The following is a 26,171-nucleotide window of genomic DNA, read 5'->3' on the forward strand; positions in this document are numbered from 1 at the left end:
AACATGGATGACTCCCAGGCTTTTAAAAACTCAGATATGGGCCGGAGGTTGTATGGCAACCAATTTAATTTCCCTATGCCACGGCCTCTTCCCCACACCGAAGCTGCGCCACTGCCCTTTGTAATGGTTGGGGATGAGGTTTTTCAAATGTGCGCAAACCTACTGAAACCTTACTCCAGCCGTGACTTGGACCACACCAAAAAAATCTTTAATTACAGGCTGACCAGGGCCAGAAGAACTGTAGAGTGTGCTTTTAGGATTCTTGTCTCCAGATGGCAAATTCTCGGCACAGCCATTAATCTTAAACTTGTAACAGTGGATGAGGTGGTGAAGGCGTGTGTGGTTCTTCATAATTTTGTGATGGCTAAAGAGCACCCGACCTTTGAACTCGATGATGCTGCTCCTAACCCATTGCCTGAATTCACTCAGCACCCTATCAGGTCATCCGTTGAAGTTGGCCAAATGAGGGACCAATTTGCGGCCTACTTTATCTCTGATGTAGGACGGGTGCACTGGCAAGATGAAATGGTGTAAAAATGTTTTCATGTGTGTGTATTTTAATAAAAAATCTGTTTTGAGACCTGTACCGAGTGCACTATGTCATTTTACACTCCAATAAAATGAACAACTTCCCATGTATACCTGTGAATTCATGATGTTCTCACACCTGGCAGGTAAATACACATATGAGTTAAACTGCAGCATCGCTAGTCTGTGTGAAATATATTGGTACGTAAGCGACGCTGCAGGTTAAACATCATATGTGTATTCACCTGCCCATGATTGATAAATAGTTATCATACTAGGCCTGGGTATTGGCAATATGATGTGTATTTTACCCATCAGTTGATTCAACACACACTTAGTAAGAGTATGTTGTTAATTACAAGGTATATCTATAATCCCCCTGGCCTAGTATCACAATAAGTGAAATGAGGATGGTAAAAACAGCCCATCCTCAAAACACTTTTTATGACACCTTGCAAAGTTTAAGGCGCATTGTGTGTACGGCGCAGTGTGTAGGTGGCGCAAAAAATATCAATCAAACTTTGTTATGCTAAACCAGAAATTTAAATTTATTTTTAACCAAACAAATTATAAAAAACATTATCTTTTTCTGCGTTTGGTGGCAGATGGTTGCAAGTTGAGGGTGTGCAGTGAAGATGAACAGCTTATAGTAGATGATGGTGTTCTAGGGGAAGGAGCAACAAAACTTGTGGGGGAAGGGAGGCCAGTGATGGGAATGGAGCTAGACACACTAGGAGGAGAGGACAAAGGTTCAGCGACAGTGGTCCTGTTTTTTGTCTCCTTAAACTGGCCTGCCTGGACCTTCTTAGACCCAATGCCCGCCTTGATTGTTGGCCCCGCCTGGAACTTGGGGCAAATAAGGAATGTGGGTCCCCTGTCTGCTGCTGTGGCTGCTGCTGTTGTGCCTGCTGCTGCTGTTGCTGCAGCTGATGCTCTGTGGTGGCGGTGGCAGTGCTCGTCCTTGCAGGAGGACTGGTGGTGGCAGTGATGGTCCAGGTTTGCGGAGTGGTGGTGGCAGGGCTAGTACATGCTATAGTGTTGGCGGCAGGGCTGTTCCACGTTTGAGGAGTGGTCACGGTGGCTGTGCTCCAAGCATGCATTGGGGTGGCGGTGGTGCTACAGACAGGAGCAGCACTTGCCATGGTGGTGTCGGTTAAGTGACCAGCAGCACTCAGACTTGTGGTGGTGTAACGGTGGGTGTCCAGGCTTTGAATAGAGGTGTCCATGCAGTGGTATGCAGCACAAGTCGGTAGTGAGGTGAAGCGAGTCAATGGTGGCACAGTTGGAAATGACACCACTGACTGCTGCCCGTACCGATTCTGCTGCATAGCCTGCAAGAAAGCATTGTTGCAGGCCTGCAGCACACTCAGCTGTTGCTCAGGACTAAGGTGTTCTGCCATGCCCTTTTCAATTTTACTAAAAAAATGGTGTGCTGGTCTGTTGAGGACGGCCTCCAGACGGTCAAGGCGCTGTTCAACAGATTGGAAGCGCTGTTCCATGTGGTTAAAACCACGTTCCATGGTGAAAAACCGCTTTCCACTCTGTCTGACAGCGACTTGAGGCTGGCATTAAAGGCCTCGCTCAAGTGCATAAACTCGGGCAAGACATTCCTGTCCAAAGCCCTCTGTCGCTGGCGGGAAGTGCCCACATAACCAGTGGCAGAGACCTGGGACAGGGAAACACCTGATTGACCAGCTTCCTGGTCAGCAGCTGTCAGTGTTGCAGACGTGCAAGGTGCTTCCTGGATGTCGGATGGCTGAGACGGGTCCGAGGTCGTCCGATGAAGGACCGCTCCAGGGCCAGGTTGCAGTTGCTGCTCCAGGTGCTGTGGAAGAAAGGAAAAACATTACTATCATGCATTTACAAGAAGCATCAGCTGTGGAACAGAAAAACACAGATTAATAAAAATAAAAACAAAAAATTATAATACTTACGCTCTGGTGGCAAGGACCGGTCTTAGGAACTGCAAAGCTTGATAGTACCGGTATTTTGTTCTGGTCCTTGCCGCTGAACCACTGCGAACCTGCCCCTCAGCACGAACATCAGCGTTGAAGCGGTCCTTGATCGAGCGCCAACGTGTTCGGACTTTGTTCACTGTTGGAAAAACAAACAAACAATATTTAACAATTGTGTATGATGCAAGATACAGTGGGGCAAAAAAGTATTTAGTCAGTCAGCAATAGTGCAAGTTCCACCACTTAAAAAGATGAGAGGCGTCTGTAATTTACATCATAGGTAGACCTCAACTATGGGAGACAAACTGAGAAAAAAAAATCCAGAAAATCACATTGTCTGTTTTTTTTTCATTATATTTGCATATTATGGTGGAAAATAAGTATTTGGTCAGAAACAAGCAATCAAGATTTCTGGCTCTCACAGACCTGTAACTTCTTCTTTAAGAGTCTCCTCTTTCCTCCACTCATTACCTGTAGTAATGGCACCTGTTTAAACTTGTTATCAGTATAAAAAGACACCTGTGCACACCCTAAAACAGTCTGACTCCAAACTCCACTATGGTGAAGACCAAAGAGCTGTCAAAGGACACCAGAAACAAAATTGTAGCCCTGCACCAGGCTGGGAAGACTGAATCTGCAATAGCCAACCAGCTTGGAGTGAAGAAATCAACTGTGGGAGAAATAATTAGAAAATGGAAGACACACAAGACCACTGATAATCTCCCTCGATCTGGTGCTCCACGCAAAATCCCACCCCGTGGGGTCAGAATGATCACAAGAACGGTGAGCAAAAATCCCAGAACCACGCGGGGGGACCTAGTGAATGAACTGCAGAGAGCTGGGACCAATGTAACAAGGCCTACCATAAGTAACACACTACGCCACCATGGACTCAGATCCTGCAGTGCCAGACGTGTCCCACTGCTTAAGCCTGTACATGTCCGGGCCCGTCTGAAGTTTGCTAGAGAGCACTTGGATGATCCAGAGGAGTTTTGGGAGAATGTCCTATGGTCTGATGAAACCAAACTGGAACTGTTTGGTAGAAACACAACTTGTCGTGTTTGGAGGAAAAAGAATACTGAGTTGCATCCATCAAACACCACACCTACTGTAAAGCATGGTGGTGGAAACATCATGCTTTGGGGCTGTTTCTCTGCAAAGGGGCCAGGACGACTGATCCGGGTACATGAAAGAATGAATGGGGCCATGTATCGTGAGATTTTGAGTGCAAACCTCCTTCCATCAGCAAGGGCATTGAAGATGAAACGTGGCTGGGTCTTTCAACATGACAATGATCCAAAGCACACTGCCAGGGCAACGAAGGAGTGGCTTCGTAAGAAGCATTTCAAGGTCCTGGAGTGGCCTAGCCAGTCTCCAGATCTCAACCCTATAGAAAACCTTTGGAGGGAGTTGAAAGTCCGTGTTGCCAAGCAAAAAGCCAAAAACATCACTGCTCTAGAGGAGATCTGCATGGAGGAATGGGCCAACATACCAACAACAGTGTGTGGCAACCTTGTGAAGACTTACAGAAAACGTTTGACCTCTGTCATTGCCAACAAAGGATATATCACAAAGTATTGAGATGAAATTTTGTTTCTGACCAAATACTTATTTTCCACCATAATATGCAAATAAAATGAAAAAAAAAACAGACAATGTGATTTTCTGGATTTTTTTTTCTCAGTTTGTCTCCCATAGTTGAGGTCTACCTATGATGTAAATTACAGACGCCTCTCATCTTTTTAAGTGGTGGAACTTGCACTATTGCTGACTGACTAAATACTTTTTTGCCCCACTGTATATGCTATCATTAAACCCAACAGTGCCATCACGAACAAGAGTCAATGTGGCACAATACAGCAATACAATACCCAAAGCAGTCAGTGTTGAGCCAGATGACAGTGTTGGGTTTCCTGCTAGAATATATCTAGCAGGAAACCCAACAGTGCCATCACGAAAAAGAGTCAATGCAGCACAATACAGCAATACAATACCCAAAGCAGTCACTGTTGAGCCAGATGACACTGTTGGGTTTCCTGCTAGAATATATCTAGCAGGGAACACAACAGTGCCATCAAGGACAATAGTCACTGCGGCATAACAGAGCAGGGAAATACTTACTAAACGACTTTTTGGAGGTTGCAGGGGCGCTGTCCCAGCCATCCATCAAAGCTGCGGCCACCTCATTCCATAGCCGCCGGGTAACCACATTGTCCTTGTACAGCTGGTCACGGCTGTCCCACAACGGGGCACGCTCCTGGACCAGGCGGATAAGGTGCTCATTATCCACATAGACGTCTTCATCCCGTTGTGGAACCTAGAGAAAAAACATTCATTAGAATATTTGAATTTTGTGTGAATTAAAAGTTAAAAAAAATCCAGAAAAGAGGAAAGATAGAAGATAAAAAATAAAGGACATTACAAATCATTTGATACTTACATTCCGTATCACCACCGGTACTTGGCTTGGTGCTCATGCTGTTCGCCCTCACTAGTCGCGTCCGCTGAAGATGACGATGTCTGGAAAAAAAAAAATTGGATATTTTGAGAAGCAGCAAGATATACTTACCAAACGCACGAAAATAATCACCTCACGGTCTGCTTGCGCCAGTTCCTGCCGGGATGGTGAATATTCAGATTCCGAAGACATACTGCATGAAAAAATAATACAAAGCATTAGTACATATACAATTTAAAAGGACAGGCATACACATGTAATAATACTCACATTCTTGCCGCTGAAGCTGGAACTGAAAATTGGTGTATTCTTTTGCAGTCTCTCTGCTCTCCCGGCTGTCTCTATAGTTGTGGTGCAGTTCTGGCAGACACCTACTTTTATATAGACATGATTTTTTTGGAGGGGGTGGGTTTTATCATGTGTCCAAATAATCTTGACCTAAAAAACGCATGCGCAAAAAAACGCATACGTGCGCATGCCAATGCGCACGTATGCGCACCCATAGACTCCAATGTTAATTTTTTGCACAAAACGTGCGCATAAGTGCGCATGCGTTTTTTAAAGAGGTTGGGAGGACCAAAAAATGCAACATGTAGCTTCTGGAAATTATGCACGCACACTGGAAAAAAACGCAGCGCACGAAAAACACATGCAAACACATACAAACGCATACCAATGCGCACCCATGTTAAATATAGAAAAAAACGCATGCGTATGTATGCGCAAAAACGCAGCGCAAAAAAACACAAGTGTGAAACCAGCCTTAAATAGTCATCCGTTTTTCTTCCATTGGAAATGGAACCAATTTTTGTTTACTGGATCAGTTTCAGATGGATGATTACTCGACAGTTCACATGCCCAGTAGTCATCTTACTGAAATTGATACACGTGAATTGTCAAGTAATCATCTTCTTTGTCCTTATAAGATAACTGTTGGATCCGTTTCAAAATGTGATCATAGCCTAAGTTGCATAAAGCCATACTACAACTTCCATAGGGCCCTACTGACCCATTTTAAGTCCAAATTAAAATGGAAGTTAAGCTTTCAGATTTTGTAAGGAAAAAATAGAATCATGAGCGAAATATTCTCCCCTAGAAGCATTATTTCAAAAGGAAAATATGTCTAAGTGAATATGCTGGTTCCATGGGTGAATACAGATGTATGGAGCTTGATAACAAGCTTTTTTTGAACCAAAACACAAACCATTATTTTGCGATACTCTCTCACAAGAGGTCTATGCTTTATTTTCGATAATGTAATTTTACTTCTTTGTAAAAAATCAGAGTCCTTCACTAAACTCCCATATTTCTGTAATGTGACTCAGCGGCACATTACTAAGTCATAATCAATATTTCTTTAAACATGTGACATTTCTATCCTTACTCTCAGGTTTTCACAGCTGCACTATCTCGTGGCTCATCCGTTACATTCACATGGATGATCGATAATAATAAAAAGTTTTCATACAAAGGTCCGAATTACACTGTAACATTCAGAACTCCTGGGGTTTATAATTTGAAGGTAAGATTTCCCCTACATTTTACAGAGAAATGTCCTCCAGACTATGAAAATGATCAGTGTAGTTAATTTTCAAGGACACACTTTGGAAGTTTCTGCCTTTTATTTTACTTATTATGGTGATTGTCATTATTGCTTTTGTACATGTAAAATGTATACCTTAAAATGTATATTTTTTTTATCTGTTTCCTAGGTTTTTGCAGAGAACCCAGTCAGTTCTCAGGAGGTGACCTTGGTGCGTCACGTACATGCGATTGATCCTCCACTCCATGCTGAGCTCTTTCTGTTTTCTTCTTTGTTGCTTGTGAATAAGACTCATGAAATGTCTTTCAAGTTACAATTAGAAAGGTCATCTGACTTGACTATAAGGTGCGGATTTTGTAATATTCATCTTTTAGCTTCAATCATCACTCTGATGAAATAGTGGAGGCTGCAGCTGGTCAGTGATTAGATGCAGTGGTCACATGCCAAAGCAAAACATTTAAGAAGAGATTGTCCAAGAAATGCTTCCCTCTACAATTGATATATTGCAGCTTCATTAAAGATATCACCATGAAGCCAAATAAACAATAAGGCCAAGTTCACTTTGCCACAGATTTGGATTGTGCATTCCACATTACAAATCTGTGGTTAAATACAGTCCAATATAAATGAATGGGATTATAAAAAGGCAATTCACATGTTGTCAATCTGTTTTGTTTCAGATTTGGTCATACTTGACAGATTTTTAGACCTCAGCATGTCCTTTTAATTGCAGTCAAATTGCAGATTTAATTATAAATTTAATTCCAGATTTAATGCGGATCAAATCCTTGACAATACTGTGGCATGTGAATTTAGCCTAAGAAGGTGTTACACAAATACACTTCTCTTTGTATATACACTAGCAGCTATAGCAATCTAAAAACACAGAGCGAGTGAGTTCACTTTCCACCACTAATTACGACAATGGGACTCAAAATATAGAGTGTCTTAAGATACCGCAAGTAATTATAGGACATTTTATGTAGATCATTTAATGTCTCCTTCCATATTTATAGTCTTATTTTAAAGCGATCCTGTCAGCAGGATTTAGATAAGTAAACTACAGGCATTGTCAGGTTGGCAGTGTTAAACTGATTAAAATAATAGCTGGAGTGAAGAAATCCATCTTGTTGTTCTTGTGTAAGCAGTGTTATAAGTTTGCAGCTAATGATATGCCCGTGCTCTGGGGTGGGACTGTAGGCAGAGTCTTATCTTCCTGCTCTAATCCAGAGAAACCAAAGAAATACCTGCTCACTGGCTGCCCTGAAGCACAAACAGTCTGTGTCTGTCTCTATGATGAGGTACCTGTTTGTGCTTTGGGGTGGCCTGTGGGCAGGTCTTTCCTTGGTTTCTCTGGCTTAGAGCAGGAAAATAAGACTCTGCCTACAGTCCCACCCCAGAGCACGGGCATCTCATTAACTGAAAACTTCTAACACTGATTACACAAGAACCACAAGGTGTATTTCTCAACCCCAAGTATCATTTTTATCAGTTTAACACTGACAACCTGACAATGCCTGTTGAAAAATCATGATGACAGGTTGCCTTAAAAAAATCTCACAAAATTCCTAAGTAAGGCAATATTTCCAAAATCAGAGCGTTTCCTCGCCTGTCAATGGTGCGCCCGGGGCGCGCGCGGCGCTGGCGTGAGAGAGCGCACGCGCTATGCAGGGCCGTGGGGTACTTGGTACCGGGCCCGTCGAATTCAACAGGGGACGGTGTCACGGCGGCGGCGACCCGGTCCGTGGCCCTGGGGCGTCCATTAAATAAAAATGATGAAAGGGAAGGGGAAAAGTTGTTGGTGATGTTGTTAGATGTTGTAAAAATGAAGATAAAGTTTGTAGATGATTAAATACGTGACGCCACCTGTGGTATTCTGGTCAGAGGTGACCAACGCTGTGGTGTTGTTCCCCTGAGACTGTTGATGTGGCACAGCTGAGGTGAAAATAGCTCTGCACAGGTAGAGCAATAGTCCCAGGGCAAAGATGTTAGATTGATAGCTAAGATGACTGTGAACGTTGAGGTGCAGAAAAATGAGAGAAGGACACAGAGAGGTTCAGTTTCTTTACCTTTTACTGGTAACTGGTTGCAATCCAGAGTACCACATACAGGTGATGGTATGAGTCCGGCTCGCCTGGAGGCATTCAGGAGATCCACCTTGCCAGGTGGGAGTAAGGACCTTCCTTTCTGCGCTTTGTGTGTGGGTCTCCAATGTATATAACTAATCTGCAACCCTCGATTCGTGATGATTTCACTAACCAGTATGGCTGTCAGCGTGAGCCTATTCCACGGGTACCGTTCTCTTCACCATCAGCCGCGGGCTCCTTATCCGCTGCCGTGCCCTCAGGTGTTCAATGTCGTACAGGGATTTACAATCCCCTGTACTTTCAGATTCGGCCATCAGGACATACAGCTCCTGACACCAAGGACTCTTGTGTCCCTTTTCTCTCTATTAGCGCTTCGCTCTGGGGTCTGCTATATGCAGTTTTTTAGCTTCCCCAGAGCCTCCCCGTCTCTGCTCATGTCCTTTCCCCCTTCACAGATCAGCTCCCTGTCTTGAACTGACTGGATCTTCCAGAAAGATCTTTTTACCTCACGTTTAACTGTTGTCATTTTCCTCACAGCTCACAGCTACTCTCGTTTCCATGACAACCCCCTCTGCTCACTTCTAGCTGACTCACCAACCCCCTCTGCTGGCCAGAATTTATAAGGCAGCTCCCTTTTCTGACCTGCAGCAGGAATTGTGATTTAATCTATGTTATCTGGCATGGGGGTCCCCTTCTGCCTCCAAGCATTACTTCACCTCTTAGAGGGAGGCAATGTCACTGTGACAACCGGACTCTGGGGTGTCACATTCCCCCTCAGTTAAGTTCAGTACTCCTGGACTGAGGAAACATAACAACAATTGTTAACAACAACAATTAATGAAAATCTACAAAGTCTTAATAATGTAAAAATTATCAAAAACCAGACAAGAAAAAGAAACAATACCACAGTTACTGCAGCGACCAGTCCTTACGCTGCTGTCCAGGAATTGTCTTTGTGCTTGTACCTGGAGTTTGGTTGGTGGGAACCGCCATAACCCACTTTGTGTGTCCTCCCTGGGCGTGGCTACAGGGCACTCTTTAGATGGGTCTGTTTTTCGGCCACGCCAGCGGCTTATTTTCAAGGCCTATTTGGAGTAACTATTTACAAATACAGTTCTGACCACACATAGTCCTGTGGCCCAATTGTCCTTTAACTGGTTATTGCGAATACTTTAAAAGGTTCATACAGTAAGTCTCTGTAGGCTCTCAAGCTTAACGGTTACAACTATACATTCTTATTACTTTATTTACATTATGTAATCTCTGTAACGGGCAGGGATCTGACCTCTAGCACTACGAGTGGATCTACGCAGTATAGGTGTTTCTGATGACCTGACCTGTTCTCTGGTGTCTACTGTTGGTGCATTAGTCACTACGCTATAAGTAGACTTATGTAAAATAGGTATTCTAGACTGCCTTCACTCTACTCCTAGACTCACCATGAGATTGTCAGATTCGCTGTTAGCAGGGGACAGATTTCCACATTCCACTGCAGATGTGGTATCTGTTACTGGAGCCATTTCATTATGAGTCTCTTCTTCATCTGGTGCAGTAGGTTTGGACTGGTACTACTATTGCCTGATCTACTTGTGTCCACATCCGAGGAAATTCTCCAAGGATAGTTTGGATCTTTTCTTCCATCTCTACTGTGGGCCGTGGAGTGTCTTGGACTTCTTTCTTGTCCTTCAATTGATCAGGGCACACCTTTAGATGATCTCTTGAGGCTGTTTCTAAGGTTTCTCCTCCATCTTTGCTGATGATGCATACCTTGGTGTTATTAAAGTCTGAAGGTATAACGGTGTATGGCTCTGCCTCCCACTGGTCATCTAGTTTGTGAACACGTCTCTTTCTTTTGAGTAGTTGTTCTCCTGTTGTCAAGGGAACTACAGGGGCGTGTTGATTGTAATTCCTTTCCTGCCTCTGTCTTGCTTGGGACAAACTTTTCTCCACACATTCTTGTACTTTGCGGTATTGTTGCGGTCGCTCTGTATCCCAGTCTGCATCTGGTGATGTTGTCTCTGGTGTTAAGACTCCCATGTCCAAATCAATGGGTAACTTGCCAGGTCTCGCTCTCATCAAGTAGGCCGGAGTGCAATTTGTGGAGTTTACCGGTATATGATTATATAGATCTACCAGATCTGGCAACTTCTCTGGCCACTGGTTTAGTTCTTCCAGAGGTAAAGTCTTCAATAAGTCAATGACCACCTGGTTCATCTTCTCACACATGCCATTTGTCTGTGGATGGTACGGCGTCATTCTGATTTTCTTGCAACCGTACATGTTACAGAACTCCTGGAACACTTCTGCCTCAAAGGCTGGACCTTGATCGGTGAGCACTTGTTCAGGGTATCCGTGCGGTCAACAAAAGTGTTGCTGAAATGCCTTGGCTGCTGTCTTCGCTGTTTGGTTTTTAACAGGCACAACTACCAAGAACCTTGAGTAATGGTCCACGATGGTCAAAGCATAGGTGTAGCCATTTCTACTTGGAGTTAACTTCACATAATCCAAGGCTACCAATTCAAGCGGCTGTTTTGTGATGATCGGTTGTAATGGGGCTCGCTGGCTGTTACGGTCTTTTCTGCGCAGGTTGCATGGGCCACATTCTCGGCACCACTTCTCAATGGAACTCCTCATGCCAACCCAGTAGAATCTTTCACGAAGTAGGACCTCCAACTTCTTCCAACCGTAGTGTCCTGCTCCATTGTGGTATGCCTCCAAGACCATTGGCGTATCCCTCTTCGGGACTACCACCTGCCAGACCAGTTCATGTGTGCGCGAGTTGATGTTCCTCCAACACAGTTTACCCTCGTAGATGAACAGCTTGCCTCTTTCCTTCCACAGCTGCTGTGCTTCCTGTGGGTCATCTGGACTAGGGTGTGCATCAGCTTGTGCCAGCCCCTCCTTTACTAGGCGAACAGCTGGGTCACTATCTTGTGTCTCTGCCCACTCATGATGGGATAATGGGTTCAACGTTACCTCTCGTACGACAAAGCGCTTATTCCTCACTCCTTGGGAGCGATGGGCTTCAATTGGATGGTGGAAGGCTGGTAACTTGATTTCTTCGAGTTCTTTTCGATCTTCTCCCCCGTCTGGTGAATTGGGCATCCTGGCCATCCATCACTGCTCAAGTGCCCCGAGCTTTGCCATTTCAAGGTGGGTTCGCGGATTATTGTCCGTGTAGATGGTGAACTTTGCTGAAGCCAAGTAGTGCTTGAAGTGCTCTGTTACCGCCCAGACTATGGCGAGGAACTCCAGCTTAAAGGAACTGTAGTTGGCGGGGTTCCTTTCAGTGGGACGAAGCTTCCTGCTGGCACAGGCAATCACTCTCTCTCTCTGCCTTTCTGCACTTGTGAAAGCACTGCTCCCAATCCCACGTTGATGGCGTCAGTGTAAAGTACAAATGGTTGGTCATAGTCAGGGTAGGCCAGCACCTCATCTCACGTGAGGGCCAGTTTCAACTTGGTGAAGGACTCTTCTATCCTTTTGTTCCACTCGAACGGAAGACTCTTGTTCTTGGCCTTCTTGGATTGGTCCACTAGAAGATCTTGCAGTGGTGCTGCTAGCTTGGTGAAGTCCTTGATAAATCTTCGGTAGTAGCCTACTAATAAGCCAAGAAATTGCCTCATTTCATGAATAGTGCTGGGTCTTTTTCAGTCCCGGATAACGGTGATTTTGTCAGGATCGGGTGCCACACCTTCCGCGCTCACCATATGGCCTAGGTACTGCACCTTGGGTTTCAAAAGGTGACATTTGGACGGTTTTATTTTCAGGCCAAAGTTTGACAGGGCTACAAATACCTCGGCCAGGTGCTTCAAATGGTCTTCGCAGGTTTTGGAGAAGACGATGATGTCGTCCAGGTACAGCAGAACGGTTTCAAAGTTTTTATGTCCAAGACAGCATTCCATTAACCGCTGAAATGTTCCTGGCGCATTGCTGAGCCCGAACGGCATGTAGTTAAACTCGCAGAGGCCCCTTGGTGTTGTAAATGCTGTCTTCTCTTTGTCTGCCTCTGCCACAGGAACCTGCCAATACCCACTGGTGAGATCTAAGGTAGAGAAATAATTAGCAGTTCTCAGTGCGGCTAGTGATTCCTCAATTCTAGGCAATGGGTAAGCTTCTTTATGTGTAATGCTGTTAATCCGCCTGTAGTTTACACACATCCTCATAGTACCATCTTTCTTCTTAATGAGGACTAATGGAGCTGTCCAGGGGCTACAACTATCTCTGATTACCCCAGCCTCCTTCATCTCCCATAACATACTCTTGGCACAATGATAGTGTGCTGGGGGTACAGGCCGGTGTCTCTCTTTAATGGGTGGATGATCTCTGGTGGGGATATGATGTTGGACCCCTTTTGCGTGCCCAAAGTCTAGAGGATGCTTGCTGAAGACCCATTCAAATTCTCGAGCTACCCGGTAAGCCCCATGCTTTTGGTGTGAAGGGGTGGAGTCAGTGCCTATGTGTAGCCGCTGACACCAATCCTCCTGCCCTTCAGAGCCATTCTCTTCCACCTTGTCAGATGGAAGCAAGGGCTCTAGTGTCTCGATTGCATTGTTACTGACAGTGAACAATTTAGCAAGGGTGGCATACCGGGGTACCTGGACCTCTCTCTCCCCACAATTTAAGATGCGTATTGGTACTCTCCCCTTGCGGACATCAGCTACCCCTCTGGCTGTCAGGATAGTGGGCCTACTATCAGAGTACAAGGGTTCTACCCGGGCTTGGTAATCTTGACCCCTTAGGCCTATTGCTGCCCGACACCAAATTAACATTTCACTTCTGAGAGGTACTGCAATGGGAAAAGGATCACTTACTCTGACACTGCCGACTTTTCCACCTGTTGTCTCTGCATCAGGGCTCTGATCTCCTTTTGCAGGACCCATTGCTGACTGAAGCTGGCGGTCTCGGCTACCTGTTGTAACAAAGCAATAATTTCTCCAAGACAATTTTCAATTACATTAGTGCCTAAAGTGATCATAGGATGGCATTCTCGTTTGTCAATATCAACTATAATCAAACCTTGTGATTGCAATTCTACTCGGCCAATCTTGATGTTCACCTCTTTATATCCCATCTGAGGCAAGGGCTGACCATTGCTGGCAAAAATGGCAAAGTCTTTATCTGGGCTATGAGTAATGTCTGAATCTGCCCAGTACTGCTTAAAAAGAACATATGGTATCATTGTCACCTGGGAGCCGGTGTCCAGTAAAGTGTTCATCGGAAAACCGTCAATCACGACAGGCAAGACTGGTCGTCCTCCTACGTACTTGTCTCGCCTATTTGGTGGGCCTGGTTGTCTTACTCCTGAGGGTTGGCCCTTTGCCCCAGGGGTTGCTTGTTTAAATGACAGGATCTGGCTAGGTGTCCCGCCTTGTTGCAGCGGCGACAGATGGGCTGTCTGTCCTCGTCGTAACGATCACTGTCTGTCCCTCTGGTCGGTGGGATTCTCCTCTGTTGTCGCCACGGGATGTCATCTGGACTGGAGGCCAGCTGGATCTTCTTCTTTGGAGTCACTTGCAGGGACTGCACAGTTTTTGAGAGTGCAGACACACTTTTGGTTAGTTCCTTGACTTGGAGAACTAAGTCTGCAGCAGAATCATCATCTTGGGATGGCTTGTCAGTCTCAATAGGGGTCTTTGGAAAGGATGCTGTCTCCTGCTGGTATGTAATTGCAGGATGCTTAGAGGGCTCTGTGCTGCTAGGATTCGGTTCACGTAGCACCCGTATGGCTCTATCCTTAAAGTGTGCAAAGTCCAATTCAGGATTTTATAGTGCCATTATGCGCAGCTGTTTCCTTTGGTTGTTAGACTGGAGTCCCTCTATGAACTGCTCTGTTAGTAATCTATCTTCATCTTGCACGCTCTCAGGGTTAACCTGCTTTATGGCCCGTAGTGCCTCCTGAAGATTAAGGGCATAGTCCCGTATACTTTCCTGCACTCTCTGTTTGCACCCAAAGAATCTAATTTTTATCTCTGTTGCAGTGCAGGTATCAAAAGTGTTCTTCAGTCTGGCCAAGATTTGTTGGACAGTCCCTTTATCAGTGTCCGGCCAGGACTTTACTTCCCTCTGGGCTGCACCAGTTAACTGGCCAATGAGGATACTGACTTTTTGTCTTTCTGACAGGGGGTACACTTTGAACAAACTACATAGTCTTTCTTTAAAATCACTCAGGGAGTACGACTCCCCTGAGTACTGTGGTAACCAGGCTGCTACTGGTATATATGGCATTGATAGCGGCATTATGGAGGCTGCTGCTGTGACCGCCGCTGAATCTTCAACCGAGTTGGGCATTTTTCTTCCTGTTTTTCACTTGCTCACAATAAAGCGCAGCTCCAGCTTCACTGGCACGCCCCTCTCTGCTCGCACACACTGTGTGATGCAGTTTTGGTGGTTACTTGAGAGCTCAGTCAAATCTTTAGCACTCAATTTATTAAAGTATATGATGCACAGTAACCAGCTTTGCGAGGCTTCTTTACACAGCTTTGCTAGGCTCGCTAAATCCAGTTCGTGTCGCCAGTTGGAGCGCCCGGGGCGCTCGCGGCGCCAGCATGAGGGCGTGAGAGAGCACGCGCTGTGCAGGGCCGTAGGGTACTCGGTACCGGGCCCGTCGAATTCAACGGGGGATGGAGTCACGGCGGCAGCGACCCAGTCCGTGGCCCTGGGGCGTCCATTAAATAAAAATGATGAAAGGGAAGGGGAAAAGTTGTTGGTGATGTTGCTAGATGTGGTAAAAATGAAGATAAAGTTTGTAGATGATTAAATACATGACGCCACCTGTGGTATTCTGGTCAGAGGTGACCAGCGCTGCGGTGTTGTTCCCCTGAGACTGTTGATGTGGCGCAGCTGAGGTGAAAATAGCTCTCCACAGGTAGAGCAATAGTCCCAGGGCAAAGATGTTAGATTGATAGCTAAGATGGCTGTGAACGTTGAGGAGCAGAGAAATGAGAGGAGGACATAGAGAGGTTCAGTTTCTTTACCTTTTACTGGTAACTGGTTGCAATCTGGAGTACCACATACAGGTGATGGTATGAGTGTGGCTCGCCTGGAGGCATTCAGGGGATCCACCTTGCCAGGTGGGGGTTAAGACCTTCCTTTCTGCGCTTTGTTGTGTGGGTCTCCACTGTTTATAGCTAAGCTGCGACCCTCTATTCGTGATGGTTTCACTAACCTGTATGGCTGTCAGTGTGAGCCTAATCCACGGGTACCATTCTCTTCACCGTCGGCCCCGGGCTCCTTATCCGCTGCCGTGCCCTCAGGTGTCCAGTGTCGCACAGGGATTTACAATCCCCTGTACTTTCAAATTCGGCGATCAGGACATACAGCTCCTGACACCAAGGACTCTGACGTCCCTTTTCTCTCTATTAGCACTTCGCTCTGGGGTCTGCTATATGCATTTTTTTAGCTTCCACAGAGCCTCCCCGTCTCTGCTCGTGTCCTTTCCCTCTTCGCAGATCAGCTCCCTGTCTTGAACTGACTGGATCTTCCAGAAAGATCTTTTTACCTCACGTTTAATTGTCATTTTCCTCACAGCACACAGCTGCTCCCGTTTCCATGACAACCCCCTCAGCTCACTTCTAGCTGACTCACCAACCCCCTCTGCTGGTCAGAATTTATAAGGCAGCTCCCTTTTCTGACCTGCAGCAGGAATTGTGCTTTAATCTATGCGACCTGGCATGGGGGTCCCCTTCTGCCTCCAAGCATGACTTCACCTCTTAGAGGGAGACAATGTCACTGTGACAACCGGACTCTGGGGTGTCACATCTATCCTTAGCTGGAGGTCATGTATTCAGTTCATATGCTCTAGCATTTGCACAGATTTTTTTGTTAAAACATTTATGTTGGGTCTTGTGATATCCTGTATACCTAATGTTTTTGGCTTCTTTTTAGATGTGTGACCTGTCTTTAAGCATAGCTGGTTATACATTTTGCTTTTCTATAGTTGGGACTTTGGAGATGGTAGCCCACTATTACACAGAAACTTTTCTCCCTCATTTGATCTCCACCACCTACAAACCGTTAAGGAGCCATTGACCAATATGAACACAACAGAAATGCACACATATGCCCAGCCAGGTAAAATAGAAAATTTTAATGGCATGTAGTGTCTAGATGTATTCCTTACATATAATGAGGTAATCCTGTGTTTAACTTTCACAGGGAATTATGAAATTAAAGTGATGGCATATCAAGATGGATCAGAAATCACATGTTCAGTAAAGTTACAAGTTGTCTCCTCATTGACATCCTTGACACTTGAAGTTGACCATTCATCTCTAGGACTGCATAGAGTTGCCCTGCTTTCTGCGTTATGTATGCCTTCATCGTTTGCTGTGACCTTCACTTGGGATTTTGGTGATGATTCCAGAGTTGTGGAAAGCAGAGATCAGCAAGTAAAACACATCTACAATTCAGTTGGTAGCTACAAGATCATGGTTACTGCAAGTAATGAGCTCAGCCACGTAAATGAAACCTTGATGGTTACCATTGAGCATCAGATCACTGGTTTACAAGTAAGAAGCAATAGTCCTACGGAGCTGGGTACAGAAATCACAGTCTTCTGCTCAGTAACCCAGGGCACAAATATTACTTGGACCTTTGATATGGGAGATGGCAAATCCTACATTAATCAGTCAGGGGCATCAGTCCGCCATAAATATGGACAATGGGGTAATTTTACTGTTGCAGTAATTGCTAGAAATGCTCTCAGCTCTGCCTATGAATCACTCAGTGTACATATATACAGAATACAAGTTATTAATATTCTACCTGAAATTATCACCAGCTTAATATCTACAAAATTGACTGCATACCTCTCTATGCCAACCAAATTACAAATATTTCGCTGGGACTTTGGAGATGGAAGTCCATTCATCCACAGTGAAGGAATGGTAGATGTGTGGCACACCTATCTATCTGCTGGAAATTACACAGTTAAAATAGTTATGTCTGGAAATACTGAGAGTAATTTTTACAGCAAAGACATAACAGTTGAAGATAAAATTATCAATGTAATCATAAATACATCAACCACAGCAGCAAATGTATCCCAGCTGTTCTTCTTCTATGCATTGGTACAACCTCTTCCAGACAAATGGCATCATTACTGGTATCGGTGGGATTTTGGTTTGGGAAACCTCCTGATAAATACTTCATCTCCTGAGGCCACTATGTCATTTATGTTTGAAGGTCAATACAATGTGACAGTCATAGTCTGGAACAAAGTGAGCCAACATCAAGCATGGTGTTTAGTGGCTGTTCAGCTGCCAATTGTTTCCGTGTCTTTAGAGCATGATATTGAAGCTATAATTCCACGTGGTGTTGAGAAGATGTTCTCTGCTAGGGTTACACCAGAAGTGACTGCTCACTTTATGTGGAGTTTTGGTGATTCTTCCCCTTTATGCTTTGGACAAAGTGTTAAACACACTTTTCATTGGTCTGGCAACCTAACAGGTATTGTCTATGCCAAAAATAATGTAAGCCATCGTGAAATTACTTATTCATTGTATATACAAGCTCCCATAGTAGACCTTTCATTGAGTTCTGATGTTGTGATAGCAAACTCTGAACAAACTGTCAATTTCTATGCTACCTTGTCTAGTGGTGATGATGTACAATATTTCTGGTCCATGTGTGAGTCCTGTCCATACTTAAGTGCAACATCAAACATATCACACATATTTTTCTACCCTGGTAGCTTCATGGTCAGAGTCCAGGCTAACAATACAGTAAGCTCTGCTAATGCTTTTGTTATGATGGATATTCAAGAAGAAGTACAAGGTGTAGGCATATGGCAAGAGAATGCCCAAGTTAATGGGTTTACTGGCATTGGTGAGCCTCTTACTCTTACAGCTCAGGTGAGCAAAGGATCCAGTTTTATCTTCAATTGGATATTGATGCTTGTACCATTGGAAATCCATAACTCCTCCATCACTATCCATCCATTAGAACTGGGTGACTTGCTTGTAGAGGTTTGGGTAGAGAATGCATTAGGAAGGGTGCATGCACAAACTCGATTGCAAGTGATAGAACGAATAAGTGGTGTAGCCATACAAACGCCTATTGAAAGTGTGGCTATTGGGACACCTTTGAACTTGACTGTTTATGTCCAATCTGGCACTAATATGCAATTTACATGGGATTTTGGAGAGGACGCATTATTTCTTTCTGGCCAAAATAGGTCAATGGCTTTAAGTTATCTCACACAGGGATTGAAGGTCATCACTGTCACAGTGACCAATGCTTTGAGTTCTGTCACTGTGTCATCCAAGTTGATAATACAAGAATCATTGTTAAATATTAGTATCATCATCAATGGAAAATATAATAATACAGCAGTACCATCCCATACAATTGTTCTGTTGTGTGGTTCAGCACATCCTGGCGCACACCTGTTTTGGGAATGGAGGTTGACAGGATTCAGTGAAAATTACATGTATAGCACACAGAATGTGTCACATATCTTTGAGAAACCTGGTGTGTATGAGGTGTCACTTAGAGCCTACAACTCAATCAGTAATGCCATGATTTCCCATATACTGCTTGTGCAGGATGCAATAACTGGTTTCAAGGTCAATACAGGAAGAAATAGAATCTGTGCTGGGCAAGAGGTTACATTCTGCCCGACTATCCAGTATGGCACGAATGTGACCTTCACATTTGCTTTTCCAAAACTGAACTTATCTCATTTATTTTCTCAACCATGCAGCCAATTTAGCTTTCCTTTTCCAGGTGAATATGATGTTGTGTCATCTGCATATAATAGGGTCAGCCTTGCCAATTATACAATTCAAATAAAAGTCTTGGACAATAGCGAAGGTCTGAAGATCCTTGGCCTTTCCCCTTCTTGGCCAGTTATGAAGACCATGCAGTTACTTGCAGAAGTTGAATCCACTTATCTCCACAATTTTCAATGGGATTTCCAACAAGAAACTCAACCTGTCCTTACACAGTCAGGGCAAAAGGTAGAATTCACTCCACTGGAACTGGGAACACTTCATATTGTCCTCAATGTCAGCAACCATGTTTGTTTCTCCATAACGCGATCTCTGGTTATTGTCCAGGAACCAGTGACTAGTGTTACTCTACAGATTAGCAGTGAAGAGGCTTTCTTGTACCAATGTCTAACATTTATGGTCATTGTATCTGATGGCTCTGACTTACATTTCCAATGGACGTTTGGAGAAAAAAATATTACAGCTGTAGGGAGCTCTGTAGAATATTGCTACCATGACGTGGGTGAATTTATGACTAACGTGACTGTGTTTAACCTGCTAAGCGTTGTCCATGCATCTAAAAAAGTAACTATAAGGGCAGAAGATTGTGAACAGCCACTTGTCTGGTTGGTGGAATCACCATCAGTAATATACAGGGCCGATGGTGGCAACTTTGAGGCTGCTGTAAATCTAAGAGACTGCCACAAATATAAAATAATATACCAATGGCAGGTTTACAGGAGATCAGATAACCAAGCAATAAGTCTTCCAACCATAGACAAGTCTAATGCTCTGCTGACCATTCCTGGACATTCACTAGATACTGGGATGTACTGGCTACGTTTTACAATCACTCTTCAAGGGACTCTACTGACAAAGGACATTACACATATATTTGAAGTTACTCATAGTTTATTAGTGGCCCAGATACATGGAGGATCAAAAATGATCTGGCCAGCGGAAACTGATTTAACTCTAGATGGCTCAAAATCTTATGATCCTGATCAAGATGACTCAATTATGAAGTATGAATGGAGCTCAGAACCGAACACTGAGGTAAGAGGGATGGATTTGTCTAAAGCCATATAAAAGTAGACAATACTCAATTGACAGAAAATGTGTCCTTTACCTTTCCTGTTGGTCTGAGATGATTTTGCGATATTCTGGCAGTAGTTTTTTGCTCTACATTTGGGTGTAAATTGCAGCCTGTTGAGGACTCTCTTAGGTTTTTGCTATGTTATCAGAGAGCAGAGTGATGTAGGGAAAGAGCTGTATAGTGTAGTTATTGTAATATTCCTGTTTTCTCTGCTAAAGATCTAGCAGTTCTCTGAATGCCGAGCTCTGTATATCCCCGCTCACACCACTGATTGGCAGCTTTCTATGTACACTGTGCATAGGCAGAAACCTACCAACCAAGAATATAGGTGGGGTTACACAGAGAAGGGGAACTACATGTCATGACACAACTAGTCGAATAGGAATAATCACATGCTGATAAAGCACTGATTTTATTGAAACTATAACAAGCAGCCTAGTAAATAACATTGCTGGAATCAGGGTATACAGTATGTCTCTACATCATGCTGATTTCAGATTAAATAACAAAAATCTTTGACAGATTCCCTTTAAGAAATTTGTTGAAAGGCATAGGTGAACACATCTGTATTGTGTAGTAAAATTATAATTTGTTAAAAAAAATTATTTTATGTTGTGTCACAGTGTAGTTATTATAGGTGCAGAGAAATTATAAATATGAGAACACTAGAACGTGTTGGTATACAGTCAATTTCCTAACTTTCAACTGTCTGTCCATATCCCACAGGACCGATCATGTTTTCTGAATTTCTTGCCTGGTCTTCCAACAATTACAATTATTTGGTCTAAACTCTGTGTAAATATATCATATAGCTTTACATTGACTATTTTAAAACCAGGCAGAACCCCAGCAACTGCCAGACAGACAGTAAGTACAATCTCAAAGTTACCATATTCTTTATTCCACTTACAGTCTTGTACAGCTGTAGTTACCGTAACCCTCTTCTTCCTACACAGGTTTTTATTCGTACCGGCTCTGTGTTCCCTGTCTTTGTCCAGTGCCTCTCTTGTAATTTATTCCCCTCAACTTATATCAGCAATAGGATTCCTGTGATCCTGTATGGAGAATGTGACAAGTGTGATAATGACACGGTGGTGAGAAATTCTTGATATAATCCTTTCTATAACTTTTCTAACTTCTGTTGGGAAATTTGAATATAGAAGTGTGTGGATATACAGTACAGTACCCTGCCATTATTGTATGCATTTTTGACAATTAGTTGAAAAGTCTTTGTCCACAATGGCTCTTTTTCTTCCCAAGGAGGCAATCTAGCACTTGCTTGAATAAGATCACTCTTTCTTGTACTTATATTTAGATAAATAAATCATTTTTTTTTATACAGTTTAGGTGGAGCGCTGTTGACTCTTATGGGAATCCTCTGACCTTGGACAAGAATACAACTACTACTAGCTCTTCTCAGAGACTTGTCATTCAGAAAGGGGTTTTACAGGATACTCAAGGTTATACATTCACCCTTCATGTTATGCAGCAGATGGCACCAGGATGGGGTGAAGGCAGCATTACGCTAACCCCAAACCATCCTCCAACTGGAGGCCAATGCTCACTACTTCCCCAAACTACTATAAAGTGGCGAGATACCCCTCTGGAATATAACTGCACAGGTCAGTAGTCACTGTCACTAGACCATTAACATACTAAGTATGTAGCAAGTGTGAGGGATCAGCTCTGTGGTAGGCGCTTGTTCACACACATGGATTTAGTTCATTGGTTCAAAAAAACAGGCGGTTTATTAAATTCCATAAACCATCTGGTTAACAAAGTAAAACACAAAAATGGAAAATAACCAGTCCATACAAAGCACGAGCTCACTCGTTTGAATGGTAAATCTTCACTCAGACTTCACCAGAGTCTGAGAAGCACATACAAGGCCTCCTCACTTTGCAACACACACAGACCATGTGACACAGCCCCAGCTGCCTTAAATCGCACATTCCAAGACCTGGACTGGAGGTAAGTAAGCAGCTGATCCCACCCAGCTCTTTCAGCTCCTCGTAAAAACCCGGACCCATAATCTGGGCCCATTAAAACATCTAAGAACACTATGTGCTGGAGCCTGCTTTTACAGGTCCTACATCACCGAGGCTTGGCACCTCGGGGACACAAACCTCTCATCCACGACCTGTCCAGCTGCCACCTTACACAAGGTTGTGAGAAAAATAGAGTTAGGCTGGTTTCACACTTGCGTTTTTTTGCACTGCGTTTTTGCGCAAACATGCGCATGTGTTTCTTTTTCCTATATTTATCATGGGTGCGCATTGTCATGCGTTTGTACACGTTTGTATGTGCATGCGTTTTTTTGTAGTGTGCGCCCAGGCACACAAAATGCAACTTGTTGCATTTTTTGTGCGTCCGACCTGTCTCAAAAAAACGCATGCGCACGGAATTCACCCAAAAACACATTAAAGTCTATGGCAGCACTGACGTGCGCATAGTCATGCGCACGTCAGCGTTTAAAAACGCATGCTTTTTTTGTAAAAACCATGCGCAAAAAACAAGAAAACGCGTTTTTTAAGCACGTTTGCACTGCGCACGCAGCGCAAAAAAACGCAAGTGTGAAAGTAGCCTAAATGAAAGAAAATACCATTTTCCGGAGCCAGTTTGAATTACAGTAAGAACATCTTAAAACATAGTTAGTTCCATACTCATTTCCTTCTCATTTAAATACAAAACTTTGTAATTATGAATCTTATTCTTTCCCAGGATGGAAGGACCCAGATACGGGCAGTCAGCTATTTTATCTCCTGTCAGTACAAACTTGCTCAGTCACGAATTGTCGAAAACTGTTCTTATATCGCGGTTTGAAGAGCTCGCACAGTGTTTGGGTGCCTGCAGCACCTAAGGGTGGAGATATTCAAATACACATGGAAGTGGAAGACATGCAGGGAGGTCGGACAATGGCATTAAACTGGTGAGATGGACAGCACGCACCATTCACTATGCTTCAAATCCTCAATTCTGTTCTGTTTTGTCTGGATTTGTAAATCCTGTGGAAGGTTTCAGTCTGATCACTTAACATGTAGTCAGTAAAAAAATATAAATTCTGGTTAGGACTCATTTACACGTAAGTATTTTGTACGTAAGTATGCCGACGTCAGCTCCTGGCCTCTGATTGACCAGCACCATGTATTGCGGCAGACGGACATGCATTGTAATACACTTCATCTGGATACACATCTAGCTAAAGTAGGAGCTTGCGTCGCTGGGCTCCCACCCGCCGGCCCCAGTCCACTGATGGTGCGCATGCCCACAGGGAGGCCTCTGTGTGCCCCCTCTGGCATGTGTGCCATAGGTTTGCCACCTCTACTCCAGACAATAAAATGTTGGAATAGTTAAGCTTTCTTTGGTGCACTGGAAGGTTCTAATTTGAATGTTAATACTGACAATATCATTCTCCTGTCTTATATTAAATAATAATGGTCATGTTAATTCCATTGTAAAGGTGTAGCATAAAAGCCATTATTACCATATACTGCTGTATTGATATTTTGGTTCTTTTCTCCTCTCACCACCAGCTCTCTGTCAGTTATGGTACCCTTCTTATACCAAGAAGTCTCAATGGCTCAGTGGTTGAGGAATCACAGTGAATCCATGTTGGCGCACATGCAGGTAGTAGGGGACAGCACATCATTGCTCCAGCATGCCCTGGAAATTGTGTCAGCTATGAATCTGGTGAGAAACACAGGTGGAATTTTATGGAAATAGTGCAAGCCAATTATCATGGTTTTTTGCTTACTTTTCTTGCATGTCTACACAGGACAATGCTGTGACTAGTGAGGAGCATAAGTACCATATCCACCTACGTAACAGCGTGACCGATGCATTGTGCTCTCGTAATGTCTCCAATCTGTGGGAAGTGGCTGCTTTCAGTGCAGCTTTGACGCAGTGTGTGGTATGTGTATCTGTGATATGTGATGGCAGGACTGTGATATGTTGCATCCTCCAAATCTAAACAAGGTTCCAACATCCTAAAAAGGACCTGTCACCCAGCCAAATGTGACTAGTTTTGTTCTCATTTTATTCCCATTGTTCCCCTGGTTCCAGAAATATTACCTCACCATAGCTGCTCAATATGCCTGTGGACACCTTATTCTGGTAGATATATCATGGTGTTTGACTATGCCCTAATTGGTATCCTACAATGTACATGGGTTTTCCTCTTAATGTTAGCCCTTATGTTACGAGTGCCCCCCTTACAATGCTCAGATGACTACCACTTCTCCCACCAAACCATGCACACAAGCATTGACTACTTCATCAACTACCCCATTATTACTACTAAAAGTAGACAAGTGTCTTATAAATAGAAGGAGCAGCTGGGAACGTTTCTATGCTTGCTGGATCTTGGAATGAAAAGACCCACCACTTCCTAGTATCATGTAAGAACCTCACCCATTACATTAAAGGTGTTTTCTGTGACTATTTTATTTATTTTACTATGAGTTTACAGTATTTTATTTAATTTGCTATGCATTTACTCTGCATTTTACTAACAGGCAGGTAGTTACTAACTACCTAACAATTCTATCCGGCGCCAGCTTAGAGCAGTCACGGACCGCTCCTGCCAGCAATTCTGCTGCTCCGTGTCAACAGAGCAGTTCTTCCTCTTCCAAGCTGCTCTGTCGGCAGGGTGTGACTGCCAATGTCACTTGGATTGGCAGTCAGCTTCACACAGTTAGGCAGCAGGCATTCGGATGTCAATCGGCATGACATTTTCAGTCACGCCCTGTCAACAGAGCAGAGCGGAAACAAAGCAGCTACTCTATCAACGTGAGAAACTGCAGAATCACTAGCAGAAGCGGTCTGTGACTGCTCTGAACCAGCGAAGATAGGCAGCAGGCACAACAGGCAGGTAGTTAGCAACTAACGGCCTATTAGTTCTTAGGCCCATAATATAAAAATAAATTAGTCACGGATAAACTCATTAACTTCTCATTTCCCAATGTAAGTAACTCTTGAATCCATTAACTCTTTAGAACCTTCTTTTTAGTCCCACATACACATTAGAGGCTCTGCTGACAGTATAATTTGTATGGTGGCCTCTTGACCCTCTTCCGACAGAAAATGTAAAGAAGATAAAGATCTAATATGTCTGATTTTGGGCTGCCAATCATTTTCTTTTCCATGAGGTAAGTAACCTACGGCCAGAGGTGTTTGACAGCAGCGCTGTCATAAAGAACAAAAGAGCAATGGGCAGAGCAAGTGTTACTGTGTATAGAGGAGTCGGTAGAGCTAGCTGCCAGACAGATAATCGGCTTCTGTCCAGTCTCGATCATGCTACAGCACATCTTCATGTGTCCACAGTTCTATGTTACAGTATTCTTTGTCATATGGATGTGTTATTATATGCATTTACTCTGAGTTTTGAAGGAATTTTCCTATAAGAAAGATTGGCTAGCAAGAGAATAGGTATTGATCAGATTAATTTATGGCTTTTTTCAATCTTACTAATTATGTAACTATGGATATAACCCAAAGTACCATCAACTAGAGTTGGATACAGCAGTGCTTCTCAAGGTCCTGAACTTCACTAAGAAGATGATCTATGTGATAAATATCGAAAGCAACAAGGGTCAAAGAGTTGAAAGTGATATTCAAGAAAATATTCTCACTCTGCTTGGTAAGAGGAACTAAGAGTCAAGAAACATAATAATGTCATAAGTAGAGTTGAGCGACTTTTGCTTTTTTAGGGTCGCGTTTCGTTTCGTGAAACCCGACTTTTCCAAAAGTCGGGTCGAGCAAGATCGTCCGATTATAGGGAAAAGTCGGGGTCG

The 26,171-nt window shown here is 43.8% G+C and overlaps 1 protein-coding gene across 1 annotated transcript; it reads left to right on the top strand.

Moving 5' to 3' along the window:
• Nucleotides 1–5,771: 5,771 nt before the first annotated feature.
• Nucleotides 5,772–25,946, top strand: LOC141099841 (polycystin-1-like). The gene is made up of 12 exons (XM_073587882.1): nucleotides 5,772–5,873; nucleotides 6,332–6,463; nucleotides 6,654–6,829; nucleotides 16,511–16,644; nucleotides 16,729–17,238; nucleotides 18,421–20,339; nucleotides 21,106–21,246; nucleotides 21,336–21,473; nucleotides 21,722–22,001; nucleotides 23,101–23,308; nucleotides 23,913–24,069; nucleotides 24,155–25,946. Exons 1-12 carry the CDS (start codon nucleotides 5,772–5,774, stop codon nucleotides 24,347–24,349), a joined length of 4,092 nt encoding a protein of 1,363 aa, XP_073443983.1. The 3' UTR covers nucleotides 24,350–25,946.
• Nucleotides 25,947–26,171: the final 225 nt, after the last annotated feature.

Source organism: Dendrobates tinctorius, unplaced genomic scaffold (genome assembly GCF_039654945.1).
Source record: "Dendrobates tinctorius isolate UK_male_01 unplaced genomic scaffold, ASM3965494v1 ptg000103l, whole genome shotgun sequence".
In the NCBI taxonomy this organism is placed as follows: Eukaryota; Metazoa; Chordata; class Amphibia; order Anura; family Dendrobatidae; genus Dendrobates; species Dendrobates tinctorius.